The following is a 14,622-nucleotide window of genomic DNA, read 5'->3' as shown; positions in this document are numbered from 1 at the left end:
CGAGTCTTTTTGGCATGGTGTGGGTGATGCAAATAATATGAAAGGGCAGTCTGTATTCTTTCGAGAAAAGAAAGCTTTTTGTTTTTCCCGTTAAGAAAAATTTCTAGTAAATTAAGTTATACAAATAGTAATTACTTAATTTCAGTCAATAATTATTCCTAAAGACTAAAGAGCATAATTGTTGGTACATGTTCGACCATTCTTTTTGTGTCTTAATAAAACAAAATAGTACGTACTTGAGGAAAAAGTTAATCATTTTTTACTAGCGCCATTCTGAACATTATATATTGGCATAAAACAATTCTAAAAGTTGAAACTTTTTAATTTATATTTACAAACTTTCGCAAAAGAAACTAATTTTGAATATTTATTTGTAGCATGCATCTTACTAGTACCTCACTTTCTCCCTTTTTGAAATTTAACCTAATATCTGTCCTGATTTTTTTTTTGTGGCAAACCCTAAAGAATTTACTTTCTTTAAAAGATGTTTAAATATATAATTTTCTTTATATACCTCAAAAGGTTATGTAGGCCCCCCTCTTTATTTCTTTCAATAAACGGAATAAAGGATTTGCTGAATTCAGTCACTTACATACAAAGCAAACAATTTCACCTTACATCTTCTCTCAATTAATATAACTAATCTGTTGATTAAGTGGGCGTTTGGACATAAGAATTGTGAAATTGTAGAAAAAGTAAAAAAAAATTTTAAGTAAAAATGATATTTTTAAAAATTAGAGTTGTATTTGGACATGAATATATTTTAGAGTTGTATTTGAAATTTTGTGAATGATTTGAAGTGAATTTTGAAAAATAACCTTTTGAAATTTTCGAAATTTTTTGAAATTCAACCTCAAGTAAAATTTAAAATTTTATGACTAAACATTAATTGCGGAAAAAGTGAAAATGTTTCAAAAAACAAACAAAAAAAATTATGGCCAAAAGGGCCCTAAACATTTTGGAAGAATAACAATATTGACAGTTCCTTGCAAATGAAGTTTTTTGGGCATATATTAGGAACTGTGTTTTCAAGAAACATTTTGAATGTAATATTAATACTGTGGATCAAAATTAAGGGGTACTATATATTCCTAAGAAGATGATGTACCTATTTCCCCTTAATTGCTGATATATAATCATCCCTTTTAACAAAATAAAATAAAATATATAAAAATAAGTGAGGTGGTGAGGCAAAAGCCATGTTTTATGGGTACCTAGGATTCTCACATTCTAACAAAAAAACCCAGAGGCCAAAACCCTTTTCGTGTCAACCCTTAACTTCAACAGCTCACGAGCAAAACTGCGTCACTCTGCTCAGCCGTTTCCCCCTTCTGTCCAAAAAGGCATCTCTCTCTCTCTCTAGAATGAACTGATAGCTACTACTACTCTTTTTCAGCTCACTACAACTACTACTGTATACTTGTTGTTACTACAAACCAAACCATTCTCATCACTTCCACTTTTGTATCTATCACTTTCCATTCAAGAACTGTTCATTTTCCCTCACCTCCCATTTGCTTTTCTTGCTGTTTCAATAAGGCCGAGAAATGGCTGATACAGCCCCAACTGAACATACCCTTCAGCCACCATCCACGGCTGAAGAAGATACCCCACCCCCACCTCCACCACCAGCAGTAGAACCAGCAGCTACTGAACCACCTCTTGCTTCAGTTGAAGTTGAACCAGTGAAGCAAGAATCAGTAACAGAAGCTGAGGAACATCACCCTGCTGTTACTGTAGTTGAAAAGGATACTCCTTTAACTGAGCCTCCACCGGAAGAACCAACTCTGGTTGCAGCTGAACAGGTCTCTGTTACTGTTCCTGAGAAAGAAGCAGAGGGTGTTAGTGTTGCTGAATCTGACAAATCTAAACCAGCTGATGTGAAAAAGATCCCTGAATCTTTGGTTTCATTCAAAGAAGAAAGCAACATAGTCTCAGATCTATCTGATTCTGAGAGAAAATCACTTGAAGAGCTCAAATTTCTTGTTCAAGAATCCATTAAAAATCAAACCTTTACTACTGGAACCCCAGCTAAAACCCAAGAAATTCAAACCCCATCAACAGAAATTACTGATTTGCCTCAGGAAGTATCCATTTGGGGAGTGCCACTATTGAAAGATGATAGGACAGATGTGATTCTGCTCAAGTTTCTTAGAGCTAGAGATTTCAAGATTAAGGAGTCATTTGCAATGTTAAAGAAGACAATTCTATGGAGAAAAGAGTTTAACATTGAAGAGCTTGTAGATGAAGATCTTGGAGATGATCTTGATAAGGTTGTGTTTATGCATGGTCATGACAAAGAGGGACATCCTGTTTGCTATAATGTGTATGGGGAGTTTCAGAATAAGGAATTGTATAACAAAACCTTTGGAGATGAAGAGAAGAGGAACAAGTTCTTGCGCTGGCGGATTCAGTTCTTGGAGAGAAGTATAAGGAAGTTGGATTTCAATCCAGGTGGAATCAATACTATCTTTCAAGTTAGTGATCTCAAGAACTCTCCTGGTCCAGGGAAAAGGGAGCTTCGACTTGCTACTAGGCAGGCCTTGCATTTGCTTCAGGATAATTATCCTGAGTTCGTGGCGAAGCAGGTATTTAATACACAAAAGCTCATAGTATGTATGATGATTTAATTATGGATTCATTTGAAGCATTTCCATGATGATAATGGGTGATTGTGATTCTTTAATTGGCAATTCATTTGAAGCATTTCTATATTTGGCAATGAATTTTGAGCCTTTCTGTGAGTGATGATTTTAACTGATAGAAAGTAGTCTAAATCTGCTTGCGCATTTACCAAATAGCGCTGATAAGTACTTGTTTATGATACGATTTCTTGCAGAGAAGGTTTATGTGTAGGTTTAGTTATATGTATGTGGTAGTATGTTTAAGTTGGATTAGCTGTTAGTTGATGTCTATTGCTTTTAAGCCTAGTGTGCCATGCCTCGGATATCATAAAACTTCCCCGTGGGCTTCCTGCTCGGTTCCGTTGACACACTGGTTTGGAACTCTGAGAAGTATGGGCTGCCTCTCTACCTTCCTCCTGACATAAATACCACACTTTATTCGTGGCAGGGTTCGAATCTTTGACGTGCACCTAACCAACTCAATGTCCTGCATCTTTACCACTGAACCAAAGCCCTAAGGCCCCATTTCTTGGATTATTATTGTTCTTTTGGTAGTTTGATCACTGCATTCCTTTTTTCTTTTTGCTTGGGGGAAGTTCAAATATTGTAGTCTGGCACAAAGTTAATGGTTCGTGTTTGGATTTTTGAAGGTGTTCATCAACGTCCCTTGGTGGTATTTAGCTTTCTACACAATGATCAGCCCATTCATGACCCAGAGAACAAAAAGCAAGTTTGTATTTGCTGGTCCATCCAAGACTGCAGAAACCCTCTACAAGTGAGAGCTTTTAGTTGTGATTTATATCAATTTCTGCGTGCACAACTATGGCCATTACTTTTAACAGTGTGCTAGAAGTGGAAATAATCTTGTCTGTATAACTGGCTCCGTGTAGGTATGTATCTCCTGAGCAAGTACCTGTTCAATATGGGGGCCTCAGCGTCGATTACTGTGAATGCAATCCTGAGTTCACTGTCAATGATCCAGCCACAGAGATCATTGTAAAACCTGCAACAAAGCAGACCGTGGAGATCATTGTAAATGAGGTGAAGCTACAATGCTTTTATACGATTTATGCTTTCCTTTCTGTGGAGAAAAAATTGGCGACTTTGTTATGAATTGTTAGAGTATATTGCTAGCAGAATAAAAATCATCATTTAATCTTGTCAATGATGATAATTCACCATTGAAGTATCTTGATTGCAGAAATGCATTATTGTCTGGGAGCTACGTGTATTGGGTTGGGAGGTGACTTATAGTGCTGAATATGTGCCGAATACAGACAGTGGATATACTGTTAACATACAGAAGCCTAGGAAGATGACCCCAACTGATGAACCTGTTGTTAGCAGCAGCTTCAAGATCGTTGAGCTAGGTAAGATACTGTTGACGATTGACAATCCCACGTCAAAGAAGAAGAAGCTTCTTTACAGGTACAAGGATAAGCCCTATTCTGACTGAGGATCTCTAGTCGTAAGGAGTCACTTTCAACTGTGAGACCTCAAATCATGGGAATTGGGATGGCTGTGGATATGAATTTTGACATTATGCATGAGGAGGTGGAATTTGTGTTGGTTTGCTTTTGTTAGTTGATGGATATTCTGGGTTGATGTTTTTTCAGATTTTGTTTGGGATCTATGAACTTCTTCGTTGTAGCTGATTGTCCTGTCCTTACTTTGATTTGAGGGCAAGTGTTAGGGATCTCCCTGTAACTTTGGTCTTTGGTTTGATACTTGAACATGGCGATGTTTCTAGCCAAAGCATGAGGATTTTGAGGGCAGTGGGTGTATACGTTGAGGAAACATGTTTTTGAAACCATCTGCTTTCGTTTTATTGTCTGTTGTATATTTTCTTTTACCAACATAAATGTCCATTTTCAGAAGACTTGGCATGTAGATATGGTATGTTACATGTACACGTGTACTTCGTCTGGTTACATTTATATAATTTACTTATCTTCATACGAAGCTAAAGCACAAAGCTGGGGTTTTCTAGCCTTGATTGTAGAATTTCATTCTTTTTCTGGTTAGAAAAGTCGTGATGCTGTATGCCTTTGTCAACGATAGTAACATGCTACTAACAATATATTTGGTCACTTTTTGCTGGTGCCTTTGTAAGAATGGCTCTGCTGAATCTGGTAAGCTGCTTCACTTTCTGATGTTATAGTGCAACTTTTGAGATAAGAGGATTATGCTCATAGTTATTGATTCTTTTGTTGGGTCCATATCTTGACCTTCTATATAGTGTTCAGTTCCCCTGCCATCTCACGAACGATTATATGCGTACAGCGGTAAAGGGTCTTATTTTGGGAATTTGTTGGATGTTAACTTGATTCTTTTCTGCAAATGCTTGTATGAAGAATTCTGCTCGACAACTTATAAAACTTACTATAGTCATTTTCTGGTTTGGGAGAAGAGTGGAGATGAATTGCTTTCTTAGCTTCTTTGTTTGTTCATATATCCCAAGTGATAATGCCAGCTTTTAGGTACAAACTTCTTTGTTTGTTAACATCAAAGGAGCTCGGTTGGAGGATACATGATATGGTACAACGTGGGAGGTATTATTTTCTTTGGTACAAGGAACTTGTCATCATGACATTACACCTAAACTGCTAAACCAAAAGATAAACACCTTCATATTTCCTAGTAAATGTCAGATCTTGTTAAACTATTGGCTTTCCTATCTTTTGATTTTTTTGTGATAACATTACATTGGCAAGATGCAAAAGATTAAAGAATCCACGAAAAGCAGGATTTTTTTTTTTAAAACCCCTCCCAAATTAGGAGTGTTTTCACACTTTCCCTTCAGCGTGACTCGAACCCATCTAGGACCTAACGCTCGTAGGTGGAGGTGTTTTTACTAATTGAGCAAGTCTCATTTGTCAAAAGCAGGAATTTATGTTATTCTTTTCTATGTTACAAGAGGAGAATATCTGCATGTTTGTATTGTACCTCCTCTCATTTTTTCTTTTTTTAATTATTCGATGGATTTCCTTTGAATGTTATTTTTCAAACTAGTGGTCCCAGGCAGTCTGTCACATTCAATTAAGTGTTCGACCCTTGGATGTGGGAAAGAAATATTTTTGATAAGGATACTTCTCCATTGAATAGCTTTAGGCGACATTAATTTGGATTAGTAGGGTTTTAATGAGAATATTAGCATCGGCTAGGAAATTAAGTCAACGGAAAATTAAAAAATATTTTATGAAAAATATTTTCTAAATCATTTGTCTTCAAATTTTGTACTAAAACTTTTAATTTCGGGACAATGTGTCCCAACCTTCTAATGATATGCTCTTTTTTGCTCAACGTGCTCTTTTTTTTTTCTTTTTCCATCTAGTACATATTAGGCTTTTGGCTAATCAATGTGCTCTTTTTGTCTAAGTTCTTTTTCAATTTCTCTTCCTCAACCTTTTACTGAACAACCCGCCGAAAGAGGAGAAGAAAATTCTAAACAACCCACTGAAGAAAGAAAAAAAACATTTTGGTGCCATGAACTTTCTGGAACTGATCATCATTACACATGGTTATGATTACTGTAAAAAAGTATAAAAATGCTTAAATTAATCATTTTTTAGATGATTCTATTATTATTATTATTATTATTATTATTATTATTATTATTATTATTATTATTATTATTATTATTATTATTATTATTATTATTATTATTATTATATCTTTTTCCAATTATTCATCCACTATTTCCAGCCCAAATTAAAATTGTGTGGCTTGCGGGTTTATTCACTAATTTTGATCGAAAGTATTAGGTCAAAAGCGATTTCTGCATTTGATTATTGAATAATTATCATTATTAACAAAGTTAATTTAACTAGTGATTGAATCAAATGAAACAACCAAGCCAAATAGAACTAAATTTTCTTTGTATGGTTTGTTTCCTCATAAACTAACATGTTTTCTACTGTGCTCAATCTTTTAGAAAGGAAATATATTTTTAGTAACAAATTTCCTTTAAAAATAATTTCAAGACAATACCTTTCAAACACCTAAATTCAAGTTTTGAGAAGTTGAAAAGTTTGAACTTATACTTGAATTTTGTTTTCTTCAAAAAACATTCCAAGAGGGAAGAGTGCGATTTAAGCCTTATTTTTCTTTGTTAATAACGCTTGGTTGAATTTTTATTGAGGTTAATATAACTATAAATTAAATTAAGAAAATTTTATTCAGCTTAAAGAATAAACATATACTATGTACATTACATATTAAATTTCTAATGCTAATGAACCAAATGCCCAACAAAAACAAACCCTGCATTGCCATTTCTGCACTACTAATTCTTGTATAACTTGGGTACTTTTGATTAACCAACCGACCCCTAAGAACAAGATGATAGTTCCCATAACAGTGCCAAAAGACATTTAATTAATTAATTTACTGGAGGACAAGGTGTAATCTTGAACCTATAAATAACCTTTCTTTCTTCTCAACATAGGCTGTGGTGGTATGAATATGATCCCTCCATCTTTAATCAGAGGTCTCGGATTTGAGCGGAAAAAATTCTGCGAGGGAGCGCTTCCCCCTTAAATAGGCCTTACGCAGCGCGAATCCAGATATAGTCGTGCTCTAATCCGGATACTGGACACCGGGTAGGAAACCAAAAAAGAAAAAACCTCCTCCTTATCCGAAGTAGGGTTTTCAATTGTGAGCACCACCTTACCTTCATAGGCAATTTTGGTACTGCAAGAAATCACTGGCTCATCACTAGGCACCATCTTTCTAGCCTTCTGAGCCGTGGAAGTTGTTGTTATGGAGCAACAATAAAGTTGTCTCGTATTCGAACCGTGGAAGCAGTCATTAATACTTGTATTATGGTAGGTTGTCGACATCATACCCTCGGGGTGCGGCCCTTCTCCCGACCCCGCGTAAATATAGAATGACTTGTATACCAGACTGTTATTTTTCATGTTTAAACATAGTGTTGTCTAATTTCAGGGCAATGTCCACAACAGACTAAATAATTTTATGGTAAACAGTATATATTCCCTTGGTACTTTATATGAAATAGTCTAGGTGCAAATTTCCAGTACTTTCACCGTCTCTAACATTATGTATTAATAAGTTTCTCTATTTTGCTTAGGCAATGTAAAACTCTTTTGCTTTAGACATTCCGTATCATAAATTTAATAGTCCGACTAATCCAGATTCGTGCTGCAAAGATCCACTATAAGGGTTAAAGAGCCCTTAAAGTGATTCATTTCAGGATTAGTCTCAAGACATTTGATTAAAGATGAAGAGATCCTTAATATTCCAGCACCCTTTGTGTTATATAGAAACATACGCACGCGTTGAGCTTTCAGAAAATAATGCTTTTCTATTTTTTTTTAAAAAAAGTCCATAATCAAAAGAACAAATAGGTTAGTTCTTGAATAATTTTTCCAAAACATTTTTTAATATGATTATCAGGCAATATTAAATAAGAAATTGATCATGCCTACAACAAGAATTGAAGTAGGATAACTGGATAGAGAATACTTGCAATTTACAACAATCTCAATAGCTTCTTTTCTTTGTTGTCCTCGTGAAAATTATTGGTACTAAGGCCACCATATTGAACTGGCAAATGTTCAGGAGAAATGTGTCTCTTTCACCCAATTACATGGAATACCAGTTATAATAATATTAATCTAAATTAAACTACTCGTCGTAAGGTTTAAAGTTTTTTCATAAGAGGGAGAAAAGCTGATTGTCACATACTTGAGAAGGGTTTCTATATTATTTGATGCACTAGCAAATGCAAACTTTTGTTTGCTTCTTCTGCTCAAGAATGGACTTATCATCTTGTAGAAACCCATGTAATAGTTAGATTTATAAATTGTAATTGAAAAATAGCCACAGTATCAGAAGTAATCGAAATTTAGCCACTTTTCATGTAAAGATAAATCTGAACGAAAACGCTATTCAAAATCCGAAAAATATTCTAGCGTAATATGCTGGAGTTCGAATTTTTTACATGTGAACTTCCAACATAATATACTTGAGTTCCAGCATAATATGCTGGAAGTTCATATACAGGTACTCCAATCTCCAGTATATTATGCTGGAACTTTCAGTGTGCTGGAGTTCCAGTATAATATGCTAGAAGTTCATACACATATGCACCAATCTCCAGTATATTATGCTGGAACTTTTCGTGTTGCAGCAAAATAATGACAATTTTTCAATGACTTTGCAAACGCTGGTTATTTTTCATTTACCAGTCCGAAAACTGGCTAGCCCGTGCTATTTTCACCATTTATGAACACCTCCATAAAAGCCCAAACAATGTCAGTCAATAGGCTTAAACTATGCCGTCTTACAAAGGGGAAAGTGCACAAACAACCATTCTTTAAGGCTAATATTTAGAGATCAACCATTTATTTATTTTATCCCGTAAAATTTAAACTAAATATTTTAATTTTAGGACAATTTAGGATATTTGTATCCCGAAAAATTAAACTGAAACACTAAAATTCAAAATGCATTAGCTAATTACTAAATAACAGTACTTTATTAAAATGGCTATCTGGTGTTATTTCTACGTCTTAAGTATTACTACAATTTAGTGAGGCGGCAAAAAATACTGCCGCCTTGCCGTAACCCTTTGTAGCTGGTGCAAGTGTATACTCAATGTATAACAAGTGTATGATAAGTACTATTATAATCAATGTATACACACCAATTATTTAAAGATTATACAAACCAATGTATATACAGTATACACACCAATTATACAGTGATTAGACTAGCTAAATTTTGTAAAAAATAAAGATTAGGGTTATCTTTTATATTAACTGTTTTGGGCTGTTATCTGTGTATAATTGAAAATTGAAATTAAGGCGAGGTAATGAGAGCTAAGGTATAAGAACACTTCTGATAAAATCTTCATATAATAACAAAGTGAAACTCATGTTTAATGAGACTTAATGCTTAAGAGAAACTGTATCACTTGTGTTGCGGAGAGCAGTAATCACTATCAGGTATAGTTAAGAATGTGATTATCAGTTTTGTCTATTTTACTTCGTCGTATCTAAATGTTTGCTTGAATTAATTTCATGGACTGTCATTGTACTAAAGGGTTACTGTAGAATATGCATAAAACTAAATTTTGTAATAAAAAGATAGATCAACTCTTTTTATATTTTGCAATTTGCAATAAACGAAAATTGCCAAAAATCCATCAATTCGCCACCGAACATTATTGACCATCCATGAGATTAACTCCTAAAGTTTTTGTATACACATAAAACATGACTATTTTAGTCTAAGCCATACTTGACCTATTACTACAAGTTTAGAGTTAAAGTGGATTATGTTTTCTGAATATATTCTTGGAGGGGAAACCGAGAGAAAAAAATCTAAAAAAGTCACAAAATCATCATAATCCGATAAAGAAATTAAGGAGGAAGAAAGAACTTGTTTGGTCTAAAATTCTGAAAAGTTATCCTGAAGCAATTGAAGTGTTTCTGTATTGGAAGTTAGGTGTAGTTAGTTATTTGGGGTCATATTGTAATTACTAGAAGTTAGGGGTCTTTATTATTATTTTTTAAGTCTTTCTAACCACCTTGTATATAGTGGGTTTGTTAGGGCTGTAAATGATAGTTGGAAACAGTTGAAAAATTTCTCAAATTCTCTCATCTTCTTCACGCTTACAACTAGCTCCAATGGCTGAATTCTAACACAGTATCAGAGCCATGGAGACTGATTCGTGAGGATTTCTGATTCCGCTCAACTAATTGCTTACTAATTCAGCCGCTTAATCTCCATTTCAGAGTTTTTTTTTGTTTTCAATTGTGAGAATTGAGTTGCTTGAATTGGTGCGTCAATGGCGACAGAGAAGATCGATCATACACATCCGCTTTTTCTTCAACTTTCAGATATGCCCGGCTTGATTATAATTCCAATTCAGCTCACAAGTTCAGAAAACTATGGATTGTGGAGCAGATCAATGCGTTTTGCCCTCAAAGCTAAGCGAAAATTAGGGTTTGTAACAGGAGCTTGTGCTAAGGAGTCGTTCAAGGATAATCTCCATGAGGAATGGGAAACTTGCAACGCAATAGTACACAACTGGATTATGAACTCTATTTCAAAAGATTTGCTTAGTGGGATCATTTATGCATCAGATGCACATACAGTCTGGGAGGACCTACATGAGCTCTTTGATAAGGTGAATCGAGTGCGTATTTTTCAATTGCACAGAGCAATTTTGCGATTATCGCAAGGAGCAGATTCTGTAGTTGTGTATTTTACCAAGTTGAAGGAGCTATGGGCAAATTATGATGTATTGGTACCATCTCCGAATTGTGGTTGTCCAAAATCCAAAGAGCATATGACTCATTTGCAGCAACAAAGGGTTATGCAGTTCCTAGATGGACTAAATGACACATATGATCAGGCTCGTAGGCAAATTCTGATAAAAAACACTGATCCAACCCTTAATCAGGCATATGCACTAATAATACAAGATACGAGTCAACAATGCTCGGGAGGTGGAACCATAGGTCAAAAGGCAGATCCATTAGTTATGCAAGCAGGAAGAGGTCAAGGTTTTCGAGGAAGGAAACAATATCTATAATGTGAACATTGCCGCATGAAAGGGCATACAAAGGAAAACTGCTACAAGATTATCGGGTATCCTAAAGACTTCAAAGGAAGGAAGGGATTTCAACCTAAAAGAGTGCTTACTGCTGCAAATCATGTAGAAGGATATGTGACTCAGAGTTTACAAGTAGTATCACAGTCTAAAGGAGATTATTTCGTCATGGAAGCACAGTACCAGCAGATCCTAGGCTTGCTCAGCAAAGACTCACCACCAAGTGACACTCAAACTCAAAATCAAGCAACTTTTGCAGGTATAATTACTGCATTGTCTTCTAGTGTGCATGTTTCAAACAAAAGAAATGATGACTGAATTGTGGATGCAGGAGCTACACATCATATATCATCTACTTTAGACTTAATGAGTGATGTAAGAAAGGTAGATGGCAGGGCACAAGATCAAGTAACATTGCCAAATGGTGGTAGTACAAAGATTGAACATGTGAGGAGTTCATATCTGCCAGCTATTGATAAGATGTAAAATGTACTTCATGTTCCCGATTTCAAATTTAATCTAAGGTCAGTGTCCAAGCTGACTAGAGACCTAAGGTGTGCTGCCATTTGTTTACCTGAACTCTGTGTATTTCAGGACCTTTACAATGATAGGGTGAAGGAGATTGATAAGGAAGATGAAGGTCTGTATGTGCTCAAAGGAAATGTAGTCAGACTACTAGCAACTCATGTTGATGTGAAAGGCTAGATTGGTGAAACAACATGTTTGTGGCATGAAAGACTAGGCCATGCTTCTGTTCCTGTTATGCAGCATGTTTCGTTTTTGCAAAATAAAGTAGATAGTGATATGCAAAATAAATGTCTAGTTTGCCCTCTAGCTAAAAATCTAAACTGAGTTTTCCTGATAGTGAAAAAAAGAGTACTAAGCCATTTGAGTTAGTTCATATGGATGTATGTGGGCCATATAAAAAGAATACTCATGATAGGAAGCATTCTTTTTTTAGAGTTGTAGATGATTTCTCCGGGGCTACTTGGATTTTCTTGATGTAGTTTAAGAATGAAACTATCATTTTCTTGAAACAGTTTGTTTGCATGGTCAAAACACAGTTTGCCACTTCTGTTAAAGTGTTGAGAACAGACAATGGAAAGGAGCTTTTCAATAAACAATGGAATGAATTCTTGTTATCACAAGGTGTCATTCATCAAAGTAGTTGTGTATATACACCTCAGCAGAATGAGGTAGCTGAAAGGAAATACATACATATATTGAAAACTGCTAGGGCATTGAAATACCAAAGCCACGTACCAGATATCTTTTGGGGGGGATGTGTGTAAACTGTTGTCTACATAAAAAACAGATTGCCCATTAGGATCTTAAATGGAAAGAGTCCTTATGCAATGTTGTATGGTAGAGAGCCTTCAATAGCCCACCTAAGAGTATTTGGGTGCTTATATTATGCCACCAATCTGGTGTTAGAAGACAAGTTTGCTGCCAGAGCAAGAAGGGTTGTTCACATGGGATATTCAACTACTCTTAAAGGTTATAGATTGTATGATTTAACCACTAGAACCTTCTTTATTATTAGGGATGTATCTTTTAGGGAATATGAGTTTCCATTTAAGAAGATACAACAACATCATTCATTCATATCAAATGATTTTATTGCCAACTTTTTGGATACAGAGTTATAAGTTCCAGCAGGTGCATTACCATAAGTGCACAGTCCTGAAGGGCCATCTCAAGCTCCTAACACGGCATAAGTAACAAGTATCAATTCACTAGTAGAAGCAGGTTATAGTGTAGATCATGATACTACTAGTGGAAGGATTTAATGAACCATTAGCCTCAACTCCTAATGCAAGTGATATATCTAAAACATTTTGTCCTGAGTTTGATGAAAGATTTACAGATCATGTTGAAGGCTCAGCAGTTCAGGAGACGGAGACACATGTTACCCCTCAAGCATCTAAATCACCAGATACACATGATGCACTGAACACTGCTGAAGATATGTCTATTGATGGACCTGTTTAAGGTGTATAAGATGTGCCTATTGCTGATGCTCAGAATGTGCAAGATGTTCCTGTTGCTGAGCCTAGTTCCAATGCACCAACTAGATAGCCACCTTAGAGTAAAAAAATCAACCTATATGGAAAAGGGACTATGTAGTGTAGTCTTAGCAATCCTCAAGATGTAACTATCTAATCTCAAACTTTCTTTCTTATGAGAGGATGTCCCCAAAATACAGAAGCTATGTATCAGTTTTTTCAGTCCTGAAAGAACTTCATAATTTCAAGAAAACTGTAAAGGATGATAGATGGATCACAACAATGAAACAAGAGGTACAAGCATTGGAGGTAGTAGACTTACTACCAGGAAAAACTTCTATTGGGTCTAAGTTGGTATACAAAATAAAGTTCCAAGCTAATGGAGAAGTAGAAAGGTTCAAGGCTCGACTAGTGGCAAAGGGTTACAATAAACAAAAGGGGTTAGACTATCATGAGACTTTCTCACTAGTGGCAAAGATGGTGACATTCAGATTTGTGATAGCCCTTGCAGCCTCAAAGGATTGATCCTTATACCAAATGGATGTCTTTAATGCTTTTCTTTTAGGAGATCTATTTGAAGAAGTGATATTAGGCTAAAAACCCATATTTTCGCATGTAATTTGCCTTGCATTATACCTCAATCTTGTTAACTTTGGTATAAATATTTGTGACTCGAGCTTAATAATGGTGTTTATATGTGTAAGAGTCAATTTGAAGTAATTTGGCAAGCTTGCATGCAAAGTGAAGTAAAAACAAAAGAATTTGGAGGGAGTATGAGTTTGGTGCCCAGGTTGATGCCAGACACCAACCAAAACGCCAAAGGCAGAATAGTGGAAAATTTAGGTGTCCTGGTTGGCGCCAAGCGAGATGGCTAAGGGTGGATTTTGTCCTAACTCGGCTAGGACTTGGTAGTTTCGAACCTACACGTCCCAACATGTATAAAAGGGGTTCTAAACCTATTTCTTAGGGTTAGACACTATTGTCGAGAAGAAAAAGGCTGCAGGGCACAGTGGAGCAAGAATCAAACGACAATTCCCTCAGTTTATCTCTGTACTTTGTAGTTTAATGTCTTTGAACATTATGATAATTGTTGATACATTTATGAGTAGCTAAATTTTCTAATCTAGAGTTTGATGGAACCTATTGTGAGATGATTTTCTACTACATTTAATATAGATTTGCTTTTGATTTTTCTCTACTTGTTCAACTACATTTACATTGTGGTTGATTGAAGAGCTCTTAATCGACTTTGCCTATTTAGTATGCATTGCTTGGAAAAGGGTATATATTTAGGTAGTTATTGAACAACATCACTCCTAACGTATGTGAGGAATCAATACGTAGGGTTTAAAGGTAGGATTAGGAATAACAAAACCTTGGTGCGATCCTAGTGAGCGGTGAATTAGAG

General features: G+C 35.4%; 3 protein-coding genes across 3 annotated transcripts; all 3 read left to right on the top strand.

Moving 5' to 3' along the window:
- The first annotated feature begins 1,183 nt into the window (after positions 1-1,183).
- On the top strand, positions 1,184-4,586 carry LOC107781650 (patellin-3). The gene is made up of 4 exons (XM_016602385.2): positions 1,184-2,588; positions 3,275-3,399; positions 3,515-3,665; positions 3,826-4,586. Exons 1-4 carry the CDS (start codon positions 1,548-1,550, stop codon positions 4,078-4,080), a joined length of 1,572 nt encoding a protein of 523 aa, XP_016457871.2. The 5' UTR covers positions 1,184-1,547; the 3' UTR covers positions 4,081-4,586.
- Positions 4,587-10,440: 5,854 nt separating this feature from the next.
- LOC142180155 (uncharacterized) lies at positions 10,441-11,190 on the top strand. Its single transcript, XM_075251091.1, has one exon. The coding sequence runs from the start codon at positions 10,441-10,443 to the stop codon at positions 11,188-11,190; it is 750 nt and encodes a 249-aa protein (XP_075107192.1).
- A 2,207-nt stretch (positions 11,191-13,397) lies between these two features.
- LOC142180154 (putative mitochondrial protein AtMg00820) lies at positions 13,398-13,739 on the top strand. The gene has a single exon (XM_075251090.1). The coding sequence runs from the start codon at positions 13,398-13,400 to the stop codon at positions 13,737-13,739; it is 342 nt and encodes a 113-aa protein (XP_075107191.1).
- Positions 13,740-14,622: the final 883 nt, after the last annotated feature.

The sequence above is a fragment of the Nicotiana tabacum genome, chromosome 4 (assembly GCF_000715075.1).
Source record: "Nicotiana tabacum cultivar K326 chromosome 4, ASM71507v2, whole genome shotgun sequence".
NCBI classification, from domain to species: Eukaryota; Viridiplantae; Streptophyta; class Magnoliopsida; order Solanales; family Solanaceae; genus Nicotiana; species Nicotiana tabacum.
The sequence above is the reverse complement of the archived record's forward strand: the minus strand, read 5'-3'. Positions and strand labels throughout refer to the sequence as shown.